This window comes from Parasteatoda tepidariorum, chromosome 1 (genome assembly GCF_043381705.1).
Source record: "Parasteatoda tepidariorum isolate YZ-2023 chromosome 1, CAS_Ptep_4.0, whole genome shotgun sequence".
Taxonomy (NCBI): Eukaryota; Metazoa; Arthropoda; class Arachnida; order Araneae; family Theridiidae; genus Parasteatoda; species Parasteatoda tepidariorum.
This window is the reverse complement of record NC_092204.1, coordinates 12,022,235-12,043,019: the sequence shown is the minus strand read 5'-3', so window position 1 is coordinate 12,043,019 and position 20,785 is coordinate 12,022,235. Positions and strand designations below refer to the sequence as shown.

Genomic DNA, 20,785 nt, shown 5'->3' with positions numbered 1-20,785 from the left:
TTTCTTCAGTACGTATTATATATGATTTAGTTTTTAAGTAATTTATTGTTGCACAAAAATATCTATAATTTTCGATTTCCTTTTAAACTTATTTTGATTTTTATGTTGAGGTATCTATTTTTGAAGGCAGGGAAACTCAGGTTCCAAGATTATTAATTATATATTCTCATTCCCAAATTTGCACCATTTTTTGCATATTATGAAAACATTTAGTGGTTGTCCACATTTTTCCTGTAGTTTTTAAGATTATGAACTGTTAAAGAAATATTTTGCACAACTCAAAGTTTTTAAAGCAATGGATAACAGTATTTTCTTAGCTCTTTGTTTCACCATCTTAAAAATAGTTTAGTGTGTTTTATTGTACCAAAAAATATCCTGATTTTTTTTTTGTAAAGTATTGTCCTGATTTTTGTTTTAAACTACTCTGAAGCCAGTTACCTTTTTAGTAGTAGTTGGAAAAAAGAATTATTCCAGAAATTTTTCGTATCATTATTAATGAGAATTAATCGGAAGTTGAAAAGTATTTGGTTTAATTATAAGCATCTATTTTTACTAGAATGAAATCAATAATGTCACATGGCATGAAGTACAGTGCAGGCTTAGAGAAGTGCAGCATGAGCAGCAAATGTGTGTACACAAATCAGATCTGACAGAATTAGGTGTGTAATTTGTACTTATAATTTTTTTCCTGTTTTTAATAGTATTTGTTAAATAATGAGAATTATATTTAGTACATTTCTGTAGAGTTTTTATCAATGATTTATTTTTTTAATTTTTAATTAAAAATTAATTACTTAAAATACATAATAGTTTGTAATTGTTTTATGCAGCTTAAACATCTAGATTATGCTTAAAGGGTTATTGTTTAATTAGTCAAATTATGTTTGAATGAATTTTTGACAGCAGTGATACAAAGTAATAACTATACTGTTGATGCTAAATATGATGACCATTGCTGTGCAGAGGAGAAAGGACATTATGACCTGTAGTAACTTGATATATTTTTATAAAGTGGTGTTATAAAGTCAATTTTGGTCATGATTTTCATGCCAAATTAATAATGAACAGCATTGCATGTCTTATTTCTATTAAACATACAATTATGTATGTTCATCTTTGATAAGGATTCCATGCAATATTTGTACTGAAATAGTTTTTATTATTCAAATAAAAAAACATTTTTCTATTTGAAATTCCTTTGAATAGTGGAGATTGAAAAGTTCTTACTTTCAATAATTAAAATGACAAATTAGCGATAGTTAAAATAACAGAGAAGTAATATTAACATCAAATTAATAATAAACAGCATAACTTGTTTCATTTAAACATTGCATTGTGCATGTTCATCTTTGATAAAAAGGCACCATACAATACTTGAACTAAAATTTATGTTTTACAAATAAAACATCATTCCTCTATTCAAAACTCCTTTGGATAGTGGAGATAGAGACGCTATAATTCCGTTGGACACATAAATATTAAATAAGGTGTATAATATGTATAGTGAGGAGGTTTTGATGCCAAAATATCTTAATTAAGTAATTATATGGAAATATGTTATGTTTATGAAATTTATATGTTATTAGTTTATTAACATATTTATTTATTTTCTAGATATTTATCACAGAGTACTAAGAAACAAAAACTATATGGTTGCTTTAGTAAATAAAAACATCCTGCCTTTGAATTTGAAACTGCCTTATGTTGGTGAATGGTGAGACAATCATTTCATTTTCCTTATACTTTGTTTTAATTTGTGTCTTTATTATCAACTGTTTAAAATATTTATTATAATGTGCCTTCATTGTTAAAATTTTTTTTAATACAATATTAATATAATTAAGCTAACATTGACAAGCAATATTTAAAATTGTTTAACTATATATTTGGCTCTAAATATAGCAAGACAATAAAATTTCATAAATAAATGTCTAGGTGTAGATGAACAGAGAGGGCAGTACTCTTTGTTTTGCCGTCTGTGATAAATTTATATTTTAAAATGTGTGCAGATCATAATAATTACAAAAATTGCTTAAGGTATAATAGCATATTTTGCTGCATAACTTCTCCCTCCACTTGTTTGCATCATACTTAAATGTAGTGATATGTGCATTTTTATTTAGTTCTGCCACCACTTTCTGTTTGAAACTATTGACAATGTCCTATGCATTTAATTTAGTCTATATTTTAATGAAATTAAAAAAATTCTAGTTTATGTTATTTGTAATTTATTACTTATAGTTTGTATTTTATTTTTATGAAAACTTTTACAAGTAGCTTCTAATTACAGTATTTAGTAGTTGTCTTCTGAAATGATCTTTGAAGATATTTATGTCTCTGAAGATATTATCTAAATCATGCTAATTAAAAATGTTAACTGTCTGTTGAATATTAACATTAGAAAATCTAATTTTGTTTGCTTTTATTAATGTCTAAGATTGTTTAATGCCTTCTCGTTATACTTGCATTAGATCATGTATAATATTCTTTTTCATATTTCATTGAATGTTTCCTGGTTAGTAATGTTAAAGATACAATAAAACTGAAAACTCTAATTGTTTGTATTTATTAATTTTATATTTCTTATCTCTCTATTACTTGATTTCTTCCCTGCTTCTCAATGTGATACAAACGCTTAGTTCTTTAGATTATTGGAGTGACAGTCTTTTAAATTTTACTTTTATATAATTTCTCTCTTTCCTGATTAAATTGTGTTCCTTTGGCTGTTTTATTTTAAAATGTGCCTCTTATTGAATATTATAAGAACTTAAATTGATAAAAAAAAATTTCATTTGCTTGTTTCAATATTTTTTAGGGTGTATTTTTCCCCTACATTGGAATACAACCTTGAATTACTGTTTTTTGGTAGGTTAATTTCCAAAATCTCTAATTCTGTACATGATTATTAAAAGTTTAATTTAAAAATTTTTTTGACAAGAGTGCATATAAAATAATGTAGGAGGCTTAAAACCCCTTAACACATGAGATACCAAACAGAATGTATAAAAATCTGGCATGCATGCTTAGAAGAATAAATGACCAGAATTGGGTAGAGTCTTTTATCTTATTATTTTATTTTATAACCGTCGGCCCAATTTTTTGGGTTTGCGACTGCTAATGTTCAACTTTGTAGCCTTGTAATTTTGAACTTTATCCAGAAGACAAGAGAACTTTTGGATTACGTATTAGGAGAAATTTGCCTTTGTGGAGGACTTTTTGATAGAACTAACTAGCATTTGCGTTATATGGAGAAAAAAACCTCCCTTGGTTGGCCTGACAGCAAGAGGACTCTAATCCACAATCCGTCTTCCACTGAGCATATTTTATGTCAGCACTGTGATTGCTGCAGGCCGAATACGGAATTTGTGTTTTAATTTGAAACCAAGAAAGAGATTCAACTGGTTCTGTTACGCAACAAGCCCTGCTGGGAGAGGGAAAGGCACACTTCAAAACCAGTATTTGTTTAGATATTGAGCTAAGTTTAGGCAAATATATATGTTTTGGCTGTAAACTCGGTTAACAGTTAACTTTACTACATCACCAAACCAAAGATGACTTGTTGTTCATATAAAGTTTCAATCTTTAAATATATCTAGTAACTGAAATTTAGCATTCTAAGCTTATTATGTGTTATGAATTTCTTGATATAGTAATAGATAAATTTCATTAGTAATGCTAAGCAACATTACTTATTCACAAATTTGGCCATTCTAATATTTTAGCAATTGTGTTTAAAGCACCACATTCTCTCCGATCAGTGTCTGTAACACTGAAATTTTCTTTTAGAAATTGAAACTGAATATTGTGTCAAACATGTATGCCTTTTATTTTTCTTTTAACATTTCTTTATCCTTTGTTATGGGGTATCTAAGCATATCACATTATTTTATGTGCACTTACATTCTATTATTATTATTTATATGATTTTTTGTTTATAAATGATTATGTTTTATTTTTTTAATGACTTTAAAAGGCAATACTTTAGTTCATATATTCTATTGAAAATATTATTTACTGGATAAAGGTTTTATATAATGTTGTCATAAAATATATGGCATTTTGCTTTAAATCAAATTTTTAAATCTTGAATATTTAGAGGTTTGGTATTTGTGATGAAATGTTACAAAAAGAAAATAATTCTTCATTTTTTTTACACAAGCAATTTTGTCGTATTATGTAGAGTTTTTTAATTTGAGATTTTTGCAAGATATCCCCCCCCCCCTTGATTGAAGAATCTATAGCGTTTTAATGAAGTTCTTCATACTGCTGTACACAATACGTTTTCCCGTCCATAAAAAAGGTCTATCTAAATATTTTCTGAAAAATAAAGCCCCCCCTCTCTCAATTTTTTTCAGTGTTATACATCATTTATTTATGATCATTCCAAGATTTCTTTTTTTTTTCTGTAGCAGTCAAACAATGAAGAAAGTTAGCATAAAGTCTGGTTTTTTTCTCTTTTTTTCACATAGAAGTCTCTGATCAATGTTTTTATTATTTTTATAATCTGTATCTTGGAGGAAATTAATATAGAAAATGAAATTATAAATTAATTAATTATCTACTGAGAAAAATTAACTTCTTTTTGCCTTAATCTTAGATAACCTTCCAAATAATGAAAAAGTCCCGGTTCCTCAGTGATTTTATTGCATAATTATTAATTTTGAATTCTTATTGCACAAAGTTAAAGTCAACTGTGTTTTATTTCCATTCTCTTATCTGCCTATATTTTAACCATATTTCTGCCTTTATCTTTTTAATATTTTATCTTGTTAAATTTGTGCTTTGTTCCCTAACTGTAGCTAGTGTTTTAATCTAATTGGAGTTATTCATAATATATTAATTGCTATGGTCTTAAAATTCCTCAAATGTAACACAATTTTTTGTGGTTTATAGGCAGCTTACTTTCACCGTTCAAAGGAACGGGAACCCTGAAAGAAGAATATAAGAAATACTCTAAAAGAAAAGAAGTAGCTCATCAGTAAGTTTAAATTAATTTTTCTAAGTTAATTTTATTTGGTCTATAAATTAAAATCTAATCTTCAAAAAGATAAGAAATTTTAAATGCTATAAGAGCTTGCTAGTGTATTTTATAAGATTATCAAATAGGCCCAAAGTACTTTTTTCATAAAAAAAGGCATAAATACACCTCATAAACAACTAAAATTAGTTATCTATTTATGAAATAAAGTATTTACATAAAATTGTAGCATAGATAAATATTACTGACAACTTTCTAGTTTTGAAAAAGAACTTATATATATTGAGCGACATCTTAATCTATATAAAGCTTTCTGACTCAATCTTAAAGTGGCGTATAAACCTTTTCCATGATAATTTGGTATGGGTAAGTTTACACTACTTTGCCTCTTTTTATCACTTAGAGGTGACTAAATGAACCTCCTATATTTCAATGAAAGTCTTAGCCAGAACTGTGCTGGAATGCAGCTAAATGAAAAGGAAGGACATCATAAACAAAACTTTGTTTATAAGTTCCATATTATAAGGCTGGATCCCTTCAGTCAGTTAAACGTTAAACATTTAAATTCAAGGCAATACCTTATGGTTCAGTTAAGCAGTTCAATGGTAGACTCATTGACTTGTTTACATTACAGAACAGACCATTAGCCCTCTAGTGGGGAGATTTTTAACTTAAGCTACTTTTTACTGTTACATTTCTTAACAGCAGTCTCTCATTTACTTCTCCGAAGGGATTAGTTTTAGCTATATATTGCTTCCCAGCTCACCCTGATTTGACTTGTAGACCACTTTACATACTGTTTAGAACATCTAACTGTGGACCTATTTGTCCCTGGTTCGGTCATAGCCAGCGGCCAACGAATATGTCTCACACTCTCTTGTAAAAACTCATTACCATTTTATTAAAAAAGAAATAATTCAAAAATTAAGCCGTTATACAATTCTAGAAAACATCTAAATTTTGTTGATATCTTAAAATACTTATTTAATGTAATATTCTTTTTATTTTGTCTTTAGATTAGGTAGAAATATGTTGATTCTAGGGTTTCTAAATTTGACTTTATCTCCATTTATTATTGTGTGGCGAATCATTTCATACATCTATACGTATTCTGGATCTTTGCGATATGAGCCCAGCGTATTTGGTACAAGAAAATGGTCACCCTATGCAAGAGTTTACTTAAGACATTTTAACGAATTGGATCATGAGTTGAATGCCAGGTACTGTATTTTTTTATGATTCTGTCATTATTGTTATGTTTTAAAAGTAGTTATCATAAAAATGTAAATTACAATCATCATCTTGTGTTTTCTAAAGTTCTTAAAAATAAGTTTTGGGTTTTCATTAAGTTAATGCATAAATTGTTGTTAATGGTCAAGAATTGAATACTTGATTTAGTGCATTTTTTAAACTTCAATACTTTTTATCAATGTTTTTAAACATGAAAATATTAACTATTTTTATAATCATATTATCAGGGTTCATTATCATTTTCTAGATTTAAAGAAAATTATAAGTTGATCTTAATACTCAAAATAATTTGATGTAATAATAAAATAAATAGAAATTAATGTTTTTTCTATTTTTATGACAAAGAAATTTTTTTATCAACCTCTTAGTTTATTGCCTGTAACTTGAATTTTCTCTGCTCTTTGATACTGTTCAATTTTTAAACTAATACCTACCTTATTTGTTTAGCAAGTATCGACTGTTTTGTACACCATCTGAAATTTAAGTATAACTGTGGTTTTAAGTTTCAGTAAGTGTTGTCACAAAATGACCAAAAAATAAAATATCAGAAGAAACATTTTTTTTTTCATTTTTTTATCTTTCTTTAATATCATTTGTATAATTTTATAATTGTGTGCAAAAAGTTTTCGATTTTCTTGAAAAGCTCTTAAGATATGGCAAGATATGCAGTAAGTAAAATTAACATTAGAATGTCTAAACTTTCAACTGCTTTCCTAACCAAACTATTGGGGGAAAATGTCCCTACTGAAATCCCTTGTATTTTATTTCTCCAATGTTGGCAAGTATGTATTTTAAATAATAAATTGCATTATAGTTAATGATTAAATTCTTTTCTTTAGATTGGGTAGAGCATATAAGCCTGCTAAAGAATATATGAAGTCTTTCTCAAATCCATTAGTAGCTATTATTGCTAAGTAAGTTTTCAAAATCTTCCATTTCTTTAATAATTGTATAGTCTAATTATTATGAAATTCCTAAAATAATCTTTCACTTTTATGGTAATCATATTTCTTCATCTTTTCAGTTTCTTACGCTCAGGATTTGGATTTGTCGCTGTCTTTTTTCTAGCCTGGGGCATCTTTAAAGAACCTCTTTTCCAAATTGAGTCTACACTTCTGATTATTACAGTAGCATCCTTGGCTTTCTGTGCTTTGTCTGCTCTAATACCTGATGAGGTTAGTTTTATTTTAAGATTTTTAAACAACTAAGTTCGGCGATTTTGTAAAATTTGCTCAAAACTGTTGTCGCAGTATCTTAAACATCTGCTTTTAAACTTTGCACACTAACTTTTGTAGTTGCTACCCAAAGGAGTATCTTGATTTTCTCACTTATATTTATAAAACTATTTAAAGATGTTGCCAATTTAGAAATAAAAAAAATTGGGGAAAAAACATTTAACATTTATTAAAAAAATATTGTAAGGTCAAAATCAAAAATTTTTGTGTTTGATGTTGAAAAAAAAATTTTATTTTTGACATTTGTGCTAACTGCCTTTAAATGTTTTCCTTGATATCTAAAAGTTACTATCTTTAATCTATCATATATAGCTGCAGCATAAAATAAAACGTGTGGGTCATCCTAAATTTTTTCACGTAATATATTTGGTTAGTTTATTATTGTAACAATATTTTTTAAATTTTATAGCATTTAAATTTTTATAGCAGTTAAAAATATTTTATGAAATATTTTTACATGAATAAATCAGAATTGAAAAATCAATAATAAAATCATGCCACCACGTTACAAAAATCAGGAAAAAGTAATAAAATCTGAAAAATTCTGTGAAATTTTTTCCTGAATGTTTGTAGTCATTTAGAACATAACTTTAAAAAAAATTATGAACAGTGATATATTTCCTTTTGTTTTTCAGAATGCTGTATTTTATCCCCAACACTTGATGCAGAGAATGGTTGCTGACATCCACTATGTCCCTGATCATTTTAAAACACTTGCCCACACATCTAATGTGAGAGATGAATTTAGTCATCTCTTCCAATACCATATAGTGAGTTGAAACATTTTTATGGTTTAGAGGAATATAACCATTTTCTCACGATCCATTTATTCTCATCTCACATTTAAGTTGCACTTTTCTTGCACTGGGAGACTAACAGTGATCGGGCGGATGGCCACCTTGTGCGGCCTGAAAAATGACTACTGGTGTGCATTTGCAAATTTTCTACCTTTGACTTTAATGCAAAACAGTAAATGTGTCATAAATTTTTTGCTCTGGCCCCTAACTCCTATACTGCCTTAATTTTTACTTGCATAAGGAATTTTTTTACGATATCAAAGTTATATAAGCTTTAATACAAACCCTTGTCTCTAATATAATATAGGCCAAACGGAAAAATCCTTAATATTCAAGTGTGAAGAATAATTGTTATTGATAAAAAAAATGTGAGGAAAATATCTTGAATCATTCTTGAGTACTTAATTTTCTTTGTGCTGAGACAGAATCCTTTTGAAAAGTCTATTTTTGCTTTATAAAGAGCTTTTGTATGATCAAAGATCCATAATATATTTGATACCATAATACAGTTTGCTATGGCCCTTGAGTCAGATGGAATGTGTTTTAAATATGAATTATAGTTTTTAAGGACAATTCGTGTTATATTGTATGACTTAGACGATCTCAAGTTTAGTTATTATAGATTTTCAGTAAAGAAAGTAAATTGTAAAGTAAAAGTAGAGTAATTGAAGAGAAATTTTTTAAAAAAAATAATAATAAATACGTTCCAGTTTTACGACATATTTTAACTTTAGTTGTTTGTAAAGTTAAAAAAATGTTTTTAATTACTTTTTCGGTTATTTTAGTAATTTTTAAAAAAATGTATTTATTTTAATTTTTAAAAATTTTAGACTCTATGACTCTTGTAGTGTTATAAATAAAATAATATGACCATTAAAGAAAAAGCTGTATGTCAAGGATCAATTTAGATCAAGCTACAAAATCGACTTCCATTAATTTTTCAAAATTTTCCTTTTCTTATTATTTTAATTTTTTTTTGTTGGTATAATTGCTCACAGCAATTAGACCAAATGAATTTACACGTACATAGCTTCTACCATTTATTGTTGTGTTTATAAAATATTTTATGCTCTGAATTACATTATATTGAATCTGAAATATTTTTTATTTTAGACTTTTGTGCTAGAAGATTTAGTTGGGCCCCTTGCCACTGCTTACATCTTATTAGTTCAGTTGCGTCCTCGCACTTTAGAGATAGTGGATTTTTTTAGATGCTTTACTGTGGATGTTGCAGGAGTTGGTGATGTTTGTTCATTTGCTTTAATGGATGTTTCAAAACATGGAAATCAACAAGTGAGAGAACCTTACACTTTTTCTTTTTTTTAAATTTTTTTAACAATATCAACAATTTAAAATTATTTTCCTTCTTTATTCTTATTTATTTTCTATTTCTTTTTTTATGTTTTTTTGCATGTTTATTTTAGACTGTGGGTTTAATGCTCATTATTACATGTGACTTAAAAAGAAATTTGGTTGTGATTTAAAATTTTTAATAATACTGTAGTGATTCTGCTAGACTTTGGAAATTACAGGGATGAGATTTTTCCGCTTTTTTCACTTTTATCTCTTGAATTTCAGCTTTTTTATCAAAAATTCAGATTTTCTAAAAATTTCACTTTTTTTATNTTACAACTAGTCATCTGGGAGGCGGGTTTCACTGGTCCCCTTTTACTTTTTTTCAGGTACATAATCCGATCTTTCTTTCTTTTTTTTTTTTAAACTAAGGGATATTCTGTATTTCTATGCTTTATTTTTTCAATTGGTAATTTTTATTTTCACTAAATGTTAAGTATCAATGTAATCATTTATATAATAATAGATTAGTACACAATTGTATGTCAACACATTATTTATTACCTTAAACTGTCTGGAATTTATTATTAAAGGGTTGCGCTTGCGTAAAATTTGCTATTGTGGAAATTCAGCTTTTTTGCCTTTCGGCTGATCTCATCCCTGAAATTATGAGTCTTCAGGACTAGAACTCAGGAATTTCTTGGTTCCCATTTTTACTGAAAGTGTGTTCTTATTTAAAATGTGATGAATCTACCTTTAAAGTTATACGTAGAAAATAAATAGATTAAGAAAAAGAATGCAAATGGTAATTGATTTAGTAATAATAATTAAACAGAGAATTAAAACCAAAGTTTCTGCATCAATTTTACTAAAAATTGTCCTTTTCTCCTTCTATTTATAGAAAAGAAAAACAATTTTTGTAACAATTGTAGCTTAATTTTGACTAGGTAAATGTGTTGTGCTATTTATTATTACTATTTTATTTTCTCGTGATGACGAATTATGCATCGAGGGAAGGACACTTGGAAATGTTTTCTGTTATCCCTTGCGGTTTTTGGCATGCTTGTGGAATCGCTGATACCATTTATAATAATTATAAATTATTATTGGTTTTCTTTTAATGTAACAAAAGTAAATAATTATAAGTGACAAGAATGCTAATCACGAAATATAATTAATATTTTGAAGCTATATCTCCTGCTCACTTTGCCCTTCAGCCTCCAAAATTGTTTCTTCGTTTCATTTCAGGTGGCACGGAGCCAAAAATTCGAGGCATTATCAAACTGAGACACATTTTTTATGCAAAAAAAAAATTCAGAAACTTATGTGATTATTCAATTTTATTATGGTTCAAAACTCCCAAAAAGGTTTAAAAACAGATATGTTGGTTGTAACACTAATCATAAAGAGATATTGATTAAGCAAAGTGCAGTGTCAAAAATTACTTGGAAATGTTCAAATAGGACATCCAATTAATAACACCTGTCAAATTCTCTAGACATTGCTCGGAATAATCAACACTTGTTTTATCAATAACTCTTGTCCTATCTTATCTGAGTTCTTACAACGAATATTTAAAAAATGATTGGATTCCTAAATTGCCTCTAAACCAATCATTCTTTAAATGCAGAATTTTTAAAGTGATAGAAGAATTGAAAAAAGAATTAACTAGTGATTTACCATTCTTTTGAGTAATCACTACCATCTATTTCCATTTCTGTATAATTGTTACTGTATAATCACAATAAAATGTAGCATGCATTTTGTATGTAATTAAGTTTGTATAAAATAAATTCTTTTAAAATTAAATGTTTCATTGAAATTTAAAGCTGAATCTATTTTTTTTTAGTGGGTTGGACCAGGGCACACCAAAACTGATCAAGTACAGCAAGCAGAAGATGGCAAAACAGAATTGTCACTCATTCATTTTAAGGTAGGCATTTCTAAAAATGTATAAGAAATATTTTCATAATTTTTCTGTTTCAAAAGTACTTATATATATCCTCTATGCCCGTGTTTCCCAAAGTGTGGTACGCATACTGCCAGGGGTACGGGAGCAGTTTAGCGGGGGTACGTGTTCTTATGCGAAATATCTTGCAACAAACAAAAATTTCACAAAATTTTATTTTAAAACAAAGCTAGCCTTGAAAATTTACGATTACGTATTTTTTTATTGGCCATTTTTGAAGAGTTAACAGTTAATAGTTAGGGGTATCAACAGCCAATTGTGATTTTTAACTTTTGGGCAATTTTTTTACAGTAAAAAATGCATTCATTTTGTATTAGTGGTACAGAGTGTTACGAAGAATTTAGAAAGGGTACACGAAAGTCATATGTTTGGAAAACACTGCTCTATGCATTCTGTATTACAAAAGTATTATTTGATTAGATTGGTAGGAAATATGTAAAATTGCATTTTTAAAAATTTCTCAAAATTATCTCTGGAATGTATAAAACTTTATATAGTTCTTAAAAAGGGCTAGTTTCAGTGAGAATTCCTTTATTTACCTATTTGGCAGGATAAACAAATATAGTTAGACCTCGATTATCCGAGCTAATTGGGACCGCTAGTACCTCGGATATCAGAAATCTCGGTTAATAGAAACCATGTATAAAAACCGTACGTGCTTGCGAATTTAACTACTGTTAATGTAAAAAACAATAAAACGTTTTTTAAATGATAAATTAAACATATATGACTTATGTTTCACAGCTAAAAAGATTTAAAAAGGAAATCAACTCTAGTTGTAAATTTTAAAAAGTAAAATGGAATTTTTTTTAACTATACCTAGTTAAATATCGAAAGACGCATTCTCAAAAATAGCACAAATCTCAAAAAAATAGTGTATTTTTAAAATTTAATATACATTAATTTGTTAAATTCACATTCTTTTAAAAAAGTCTGTTACCTTTCGTTGCAAAAGTCCAGAATTTCTATCATGGGCTGCCCTATAGCGCCAATTTTTGAGCAATAGGAGATCCATCGGTGTAGCATCGTCTCAAAAAAGAAGAAGAAAAAAAAACTTAGACTTCGTTATTGCCTCGGTTAACAGAAACCTCGGTTAATCGAAGCTCGGTTGATCGAGGTTCTACTGTACTTTATACATTTAGCAAAATGCATCTGGCCATAACATCTTTTTACAGCCAGAAATTTGAATAATTTTTTTTTAATATCTGTTATTGAGCCATGGTGGCTCAGGGGATAGAGTGTTTGCCTCCCAGTGAGGTAAACTGGGTTTAAATCCCAGAGATGGCGGATCGTTACGAATTCCCCACTTGGCTTGCGTCAACCACAGTGTTAACGTAAAAATGACCTCAGTGGTAGACGGATCATGGGTTAGAGTTCCCTTGCTCTCACGCTGACCGTGGGAGGTTTTTGTGGTTTTCCTCTCTATGGAACCTATATGCTGGTTAGTTTCATCTAAAAGTTCTCCACAGAAGCAAATTTCTCCCAATACTTGATCCAGAAGTTCTTCTGTATTAGACTCAAAATTACAAGGCTGCAGCGTTGAACTTTGGTATCTGTTACTATAAGAGTGCTACTATTCTGTCCATAGAACAGATCTCCAGTTTATCGAGAATTTTTTTTATTTATTAGGGTTTTAAATTTTGCCCCATTGTAAAATTGAAACAATAACTTGTAGTTTTCATTCAAAATTTCATTTAAAACTTATTCTCTAAAAATATAAGGCATTTATGTTATATCACACTTGATCATCAGCTCTATTTTTTAACTTTTGAAAATTTAATATGTTGAACTAAATGATCATCCACGAAATGTTTTGAAGTGATAGAGATATCTATTCTATCTTAATTTTTTCATAAAAATTTTTAGTGCCTTGAGTTATTTTTTGAGGAAAGAAAACCTTATTATATTTGTCAACAATGAAGTTTTATATGTTTGAATTGAAAAGTTCTTTACTTAATTATTATTTTTAGAGCATGCAAATTATTATTTTTAGCAAATCTTGTATGGTAGAGATTCTTCAAATTTTTCGATCAATGTCTTTGAGCTGGTTTGTTCAGAAATAGAGATTTTGCCTCCCTATAAGGTTACTTTCAGTGATGGCTGATTGATATAAATTCTGCCCAAGATTCTGACCTATAATATCCTTAGTGGTAAACAGATCGTCAGTTAAAATCTCTTGTCGTCGAGCTAACCTTAAGAAGTTGAAAAAATTTTAAAGTGCTGCTCGAAGAAATCTACCTTCAAATTAATTATGAATATTGGTTCAAATTTCGAGGCTACAGAATTGAACATAGCCAGCTGTCAACCCAAAAATGTGTCTGCTGTTGAATGCCTGTTATAATATAAAAGAAATTATCTTTGTGCAGTTCATTTAAAATAATTTTTAATCCTCTTGGTAATTTATTAGTCACATAATTATTGAAATGCTGAACTGAGGTATCATATACAAATTACTTTTTTAAATATTGTTTGGCTGCATTTGAAATTATCAGAATTCTTATTTCATGAAAAACATGGAGCTTTAATTATCATCATCAGCATTGGCACGACAGCCCTTTGTGAGCCTGGGCCTTCCTCAGAAGCTTTTCCCATTCTGCCCTTCTCCCAGCAATTGTTTTCCAGTTCTTTACTTTTAGGATGGCAAAATCCTCATCTACACAGTCCTTCCATCTCTTTTTGGGCCTTCCTCTTGGCCTTTTATGGGAGGGGGTTGCATTAGAGACTCTCAATGCTGTTCGTTCTGGGCTCATTCTCACTACATGCCCGGCCCATCTCATTCTACTTAATTTAATAGATTTGGAGCTTTAATTATTGAATTAAAATAAAAATTCAATAACCAATGATATTTTAAGTACCTGCTTCAATTTTTATTTGTTGCATTGCTCCTTTTAAGGTTTCTTATTTTCCCTCTATCTAAGGCTGTTTATCAAAGGATCCTTGTTAATATGAAATTATGCTTTTTCGTGAATAATATGCTATTTCTATAACTGCTGTAAGTTTACTTATGACTGTTATGTCAAGTTTAGCCTATCTAAAGCGAGCGCTGTCTATGCTTATTTTGAAAATGGGCAAAAAAAACGATCGATATGGAGAAAAGCCTCAGTTTTGTGAAAATAAAAAGCGTTTGTCATCAAATTTTTTTTAATATTTAAAAACTTATTGATTTTGATAATTTTCATCTAAAGGCCTGGTTTCTTAGGACAGGGCGCCGTCAGCTGGAAATCAGCGCTAACCTCTGATTGGTCCATTTGTGAGTTTGATAGTATACGTCATCGAAAGCTCATCTTGAGCTACAATTGCCGTCCAACTCAACTGCAGTTGGATTACAACGTGACGTTAACCACAGAAGCAATGGCGGACAACATCCAACAGCACATTGAAATCAGCCAAGATTTTGATTTTGACATTAAACATAGCTTCTTCATTAAACATAGCACTCTTCATTTAGCTCAGCTATAATGTGTTTTTTCCTGGACAAAGTGATTATTTGTTCTCTAAAACACTGGTCGACAATAACAAAATCAATACAAATTCAAAAGAAATATTTGTTTACATTATTACGCATGCGCAATGAGAGATAATGTTTGCGTTGGACCGACTGCTCACGCTGAGCTAACAAAAAAGTATTAATTTTGGCATCAGCTCTACATCAACTTACCGCTGACGCTTAAATAAGGAGCTAGTTCTAAGAAACCAGGCCTTGAGCTAACAAACCAGCATTTTGTTGGCGTCAGCGGTTCGTCAACATCCCGCTGATGCCCAGATAAGGCGCTTGTCCTAAGAAACCAGACCTTAAGTGAGAAAATATCACAAAATTGGTGATTTTTGAAAAAGTTTAATAACTTATGAAATATTTATGTCATTTGTCTGTTCTAAATCCCACATAATTCTTCATGGCAAGATTATATACATAATTTCAAATCATGTATTGCTTCAAGTTTAAGGCACTTACCTGGTTATCATGCTTTTGGGTTAAGGACCTCAATTATGTTAAGTTCATTTTTATGAAAAGAAATTAAAATTCCCTCTTATCTTTAGATGATGAATCCACACTGGGTACCACCTGATCCTTCAAATAGGTTCTTTGATGAATTCAAGGAACAAGGTGAGTTTATTATTAATATTGTTATTAATAATAATAGATGTCTTTTAAAATCTTTTACTCATTGTTTTACCCTTGATTTATATTTTTATCAGTTATTACTGCACGAGCTGCACCTGGACAGATGAATGCATACTATAGTTCACTCAATTCACTCACCACAATGGGGTCTAAAGTAAGTGTTTTGCCTCATTGTGTTTGTTGTATTTAATTTTCGTACTCTTTCAGTTCTTCAGTTGGAAAAAAAATCGAACTCAAATAAGAGTTTTCAAATCATAAAAACTTTTAGACTTACAATTCTTGCAATAAATAATATAGTAAATTAAAGTAAAAAATAGTAAAGTAAAAAGTAAAAGAATATAGTAAATAAATAAAAAAAAAATATAGTAAATAAATTTAAAAATATAGAATAAATATAAGAGAATAAGCAAATAAATGTAGTAAAAAAAAAATTTTTTTTTGTTTAGTTAAGAATTTTAATTAAACTGGAAACTATCTTATATTGAATTTTTAAAGGTGAGCAAAAACATGCTGCTTAGCATTTTTAAAAAGTACTTAATGTTCCCTTTTCGAAAATGAATTTTTTTTCTTTACTATGTCGATTTTCGCCAATTATTATACTAAAGTATAGTTTTCACATTCTATGTAACGCTTTCACAATTCATTCAATTACGATCCATTCGGGCGTACTGTCCGTCTGTAGCATAAGTGCCAGTCATTTTATATGTTTGATGAAATACTTGCTAGTCCACGTGTGCGTCTGCTGAGCTAGGTTCGTTGAGATTCTAGCACTTGTGCAACTCTGCTGCATTTTGCAAGATATTCTCCATTTCAGGCTTCATTTTCCACCCTCTAAAATCTTTTGATCTTTTTATGTTGGCTAATATAACAATAAAAAAAGAGCTTAAAAATATTTTTTGAGTGCTTAAAAAGTACTTAAAAGGTGCTTATTTCTCACTACTTTCCAACTAACTGACGTGGTTAAAGCTGTCAAAAGTCTTGTGTGTGATGGAAATGTAAGTTTAGAAATATCCCATTCCTGACTAGCTAGTAAAAACTAACAAAAGAATGAAAATAATTAAACAATGTAAAAAGTTTGAAAACTACGTTTTTCAGGTATGCTAAAAACAATAAATTAATTTTTATTACTCTAAAATGAGAAATGCTCAACTCTTCACTTTCATAATAAACTTCTATTAAACTATTTTCTCCATTTTAGTCTATTTGAGAAACATAGTTTTTAAAATATTTTTTTGTTCAGCTGCTGTAAAGTAGTAATGTTGTCTGACCTGTGAATTACCAAATTCACAGGTTTTACTGATTTCTTTTACCATAGTTTTTATATTCCGTAACCATGATTGTTGTTTTTTTAGTATGCCAGTCTTGTAAATAGCATCCATCAATCCCAACATCTTCCAGCAGGGAGCACCAGCATGACATTGTCTTCATACAATAAAGATCATTTGAGAATGAAGGGTGGGCTGAGCCATGCTGAAGGCCCACCTTATCTTGTTCAGGACGCCCTGCCTAGGTAAGTCATGACTGGTTTAATTGAATTTATTGATTCCACTGAAAATTGCTTTGGTCATTTTGTGATGCACTGACCAATATTGCGCAAAAAAATTATGATAGAGGTGTAGAATTTAAGAAACATTCCTGGCTGGTCCGAAAAACCAGCAACTAAAAGATTTCTATCATTATCATGCATTTTCATTAGTCTGTTCACATGCCTTTATTACATTATACAATGATTAAAAATTTATGAAGCATTATTTGTTTCTTATAAGAATATTTTAATGAAGCGCTTCAACAATTCGACTGCTGAAATTCGTATGTTGTTATGGAAAAGTCAGGGACATTTGTTTCTGATCTGGCATAGTCACCCTGTTAGCAATGATCTTTTTCAGCTTTGTTTAGCAATAACAAAGTATTGCAGACTACCAATTTAGTAAAAAATAAAAAAAAACTTTGCGGCTGACTACCAAATATACTAGTAAAGTATATACGAAGTAATAGATGTCTATTATATATTGGACGAATATTGAAATGGTAAAACTAGTAAATTGTTTTGAAAAAACTGGTATTTGTCCTCAAGATGTATCTTGGTTTAGACTCTCAACTAGCCTCTAGACCAGGCACCACACTGAATTTGACTCACTAGTGTGTCGCGGCTCGTGGGTTGGTTACTGCTACAATAACGTTTTAAATATAAGGAATTATAACTAAATTATGTTGCTTGTTAATAATTTTATAGCCTATTAAAAATTTAATTATTTTTTATATCGTAACCACATAAAATGTAAAAATAGTACCTAGAAATACTCCAAAATATATGAGTAAAAAATTTGCAACTTTCTTACTTTTTATTCATTTGGATACATCTAACTGTAGCTAAACACAACCTCAAAATCACTTAAAATAACAGCCTCGACACTTGCGAGAAAATGAACATACTAATTATGTGCAGTAAATAGTAATTTCTTTTTTTAATGATGCAATCAAGTTTATTTGTTTCAATGAGTATTTTTAAATATATGGGTATATTATCAAATCATGTAAAACACCAAAACTTGCTTATCTTGCTTTTGTTGGATGTTAATTTGTGTCAAAGTTAGAAAGATAATTCACAATCTATATATTATTCAGAATGCCAGTTAATACTTTTAAATTATGAATTGAAAGGAAACATTATTATTTAGAAAAAGTATAAAATATGTAAGGTGCGCATGCTTTTTTAGTAGATCAATATACTATTTGTAAATAAGATAAGCCTCTCAAGATAACACGATTTTTCCCACCCTCTACACTTTTCTCTTTTCTGTTACCATAATTACAATAAATCTTGCTTTTTCCTACAGCAGTACATTTCAGTAAAAAGTGAGAATATACTGGCGTTTGAAAAAAGCAATATTTACAGATAATGTGCTAAGCTAAAGGGATAGATTGGGGAAAATCGCATAACTTTGAGATGCCTATTTTATTTGCAACATGTAAAGCAGCAGTGCCAAAACAATGCTGGTACGTGTCAAATTCCCCCATAGTTTTAATAAAGTTCAAGTTTTCTCACAACCTTTCATGTTCTTAGTTCATTAAGTACTGGTTCTAAATTGTTTGCTATTATTCTTAAATTATTTTAAATTTTATTTACTCTTATGACGTGATCTACACAGAATTAGAATATTTTTCTCTGAATTGATTTCGTATTTTAATCATGACAAATACATTAAATTACTGGATAAAGTTTATAGTTTTATCCGATTCTGCATATTAAAATATGTATGCAGTCAATTCTGGGTATTAAAAAAAATTTCTGAATTAAAATATAGTAATAAAATGTATTAAAACTTGGTTAATTTTTTTTACATAGATAATAAATTCTATGCAAAAATTTATCCAAAATCTATAGTTTTTCTATTGTAACTGGTTTTTAAATAATAATAAGTTTTTCATATTTGTATTTTACAGTTTGACTACAAATGAAATAGATGTTCATTCAGTGCAAGAATTGAATCCTATGGAACTTCGAGCTGCCGATATGAGTCTTAGTGCTTTATTCTTACATGAGGTATGTATATAATTGTTTTACAAAGCTCTAATAAGTCGATTTCTAATTTGAAAATGGATTTCTAAAATTCAAGTAAGAGTTTGCTTACTTTTTAATGGTGCCATCTTTTAACCTAAGCACTTGCAGAATTTTAGAAACAATGTAATTTCATGTGAAGCATGAAGGATAGTAGACTAACACCATGATAACTTGTTGATTAAAGAAAATGACTGAAAGTTGCTCTTTATTCATGAAAATCAGAGATGATACAATGGACAGAAATACTTAGAGATGTATTACAGTTGTAAAAAACAATAATGTATCAAACATGATGACATTTAAACAATCTATAAACTGAGCACGGACTATGACCCGGAATACATATTGCACCAATTGACAAGTAAAGTACATAACAACAGGTAAGCCATAGCAGGTATTATAGGGCGAAATTGACAGTCGCCACTGGCCATAGAATGACTAAATATGACAATTAAAAAATTGTCTGCCAGGCCCCACTTTCTTCGTCGAAAATGCACTCAATGTGCATTTTATTATTTTTTAATAAATATAGAGTAATTATGACTATTTTATAATATTTTGAATTTTATTCTTGTTTTTAAAAAAATTTTGTCGTTTCAGAAATGAATGTTTGCCAACTTTTGAGAAATGCTTCGAAAGAAATCCCTTATATTATTATTATCAACAATTTTTCACTCTTTCTAAATTTTCAATTTTTGGTAAAGTGGCCATATGTTTTGGACCCCAAAAAGATCCTCAAATGAAAACAAAAGAATGAGTTTTAATAGTGCCATCAATAGACAACTTAGGTTTACTGACCGACACCCTTTAAGACATGCAAACAAACATTTTAAACTTGCAGGCAAAGAAAAACAAACACAGGTGTAACCAGTATTATCTTCAGATCATCATTAAGGATGAATCCCAGACTTTGGCCAATGGTCATTTGGATTATAGAAAATACGACTAATAGAAAACTGAATAAATATTTCGCATTTGCTTCCCCTTTTCAAACATGGCATTTTCCTACTTAAATCAAAATCAAAATTTTATCATGTTACTATTTGCTAGTTTTTGGGTAGAAAAAAAAAATGAAGAGAAATTTTGATACTTTTCCTTCTCAGGATTGTTGGTATCTTCATGCTGTTAGTTGAGAATTGTTTTGAAATTTAGAAAGTATTTGAGGTTGTAAATGTTTAATTTTTTTTCTCATTAAAATCAACTTATAGATTAGAATTAATGTTTAGCAAATATAAGTTTCTTTGGATTTTCAACAAAAATCGATTTGTTATGTTTTGTTATGTTGAATGAAAAAATTATTCGATGTGAAGCCGGTATTTTTGCTAAAGTTTCAAAAATACTCTTGAGTTATCAAAACTTCTTCAAATTATAGAAGTTTGACTTTAAATTGATTCAAAAACTGCAGAAATAAATGATAGACTTAACATTTAATGAGTTAATAAGCTAGCAATGACAAATGCAACAGTATGTTAAGCTTTTTTTTCCCCTTTTATGATTTGCATTGAGAAGTTTTTGTGTTTCTTCATATGTGTTTTTTTTTTTTTTTTTTTTTCTTTTTCAATTTTTTTTTTTTTTTT

At 29.0% G+C, this 20,785-nt stretch overlaps 1 protein-coding gene across 2 annotated transcripts in view; it reads left to right on the top strand.

Annotated features, from left to right (window-relative positions):
• Nucleotides 1–20,785, top strand: part of LOC107445704 (autophagy-related protein 9) — a 40,962-nt gene that overhangs the window by 7,024 nt on the left and 13,153 nt on the right. For both annotated transcript variants that reach the window (XM_071187370.1, XM_071187348.1), the window contains exons 7-15: nt 557–659; nt 1,615–1,714; nt 2,816–2,865; nt 4,894–4,978; nt 5,995–6,198; nt 7,069–7,143; nt 7,254–7,404; nt 8,100–8,234; nt 9,375–9,554. In XM_071187370.1, the coding sequence (XP_071043471.1) occupies nt 557–659; nt 1,615–1,714; nt 2,816–2,865; nt 4,894–4,978; nt 5,995–6,198; nt 7,069–7,143; nt 7,254–7,404; nt 8,100–8,234; nt 9,375–9,554 (1,083 nt within the window). The remainder of the gene's footprint in view (nt 1–556; nt 660–1,614; nt 1,715–2,815; nt 2,866–4,893; nt 4,979–5,994; nt 6,199–7,068; nt 7,144–7,253; nt 7,405–8,099; nt 8,235–9,374; nt 9,555–20,785) is intronic.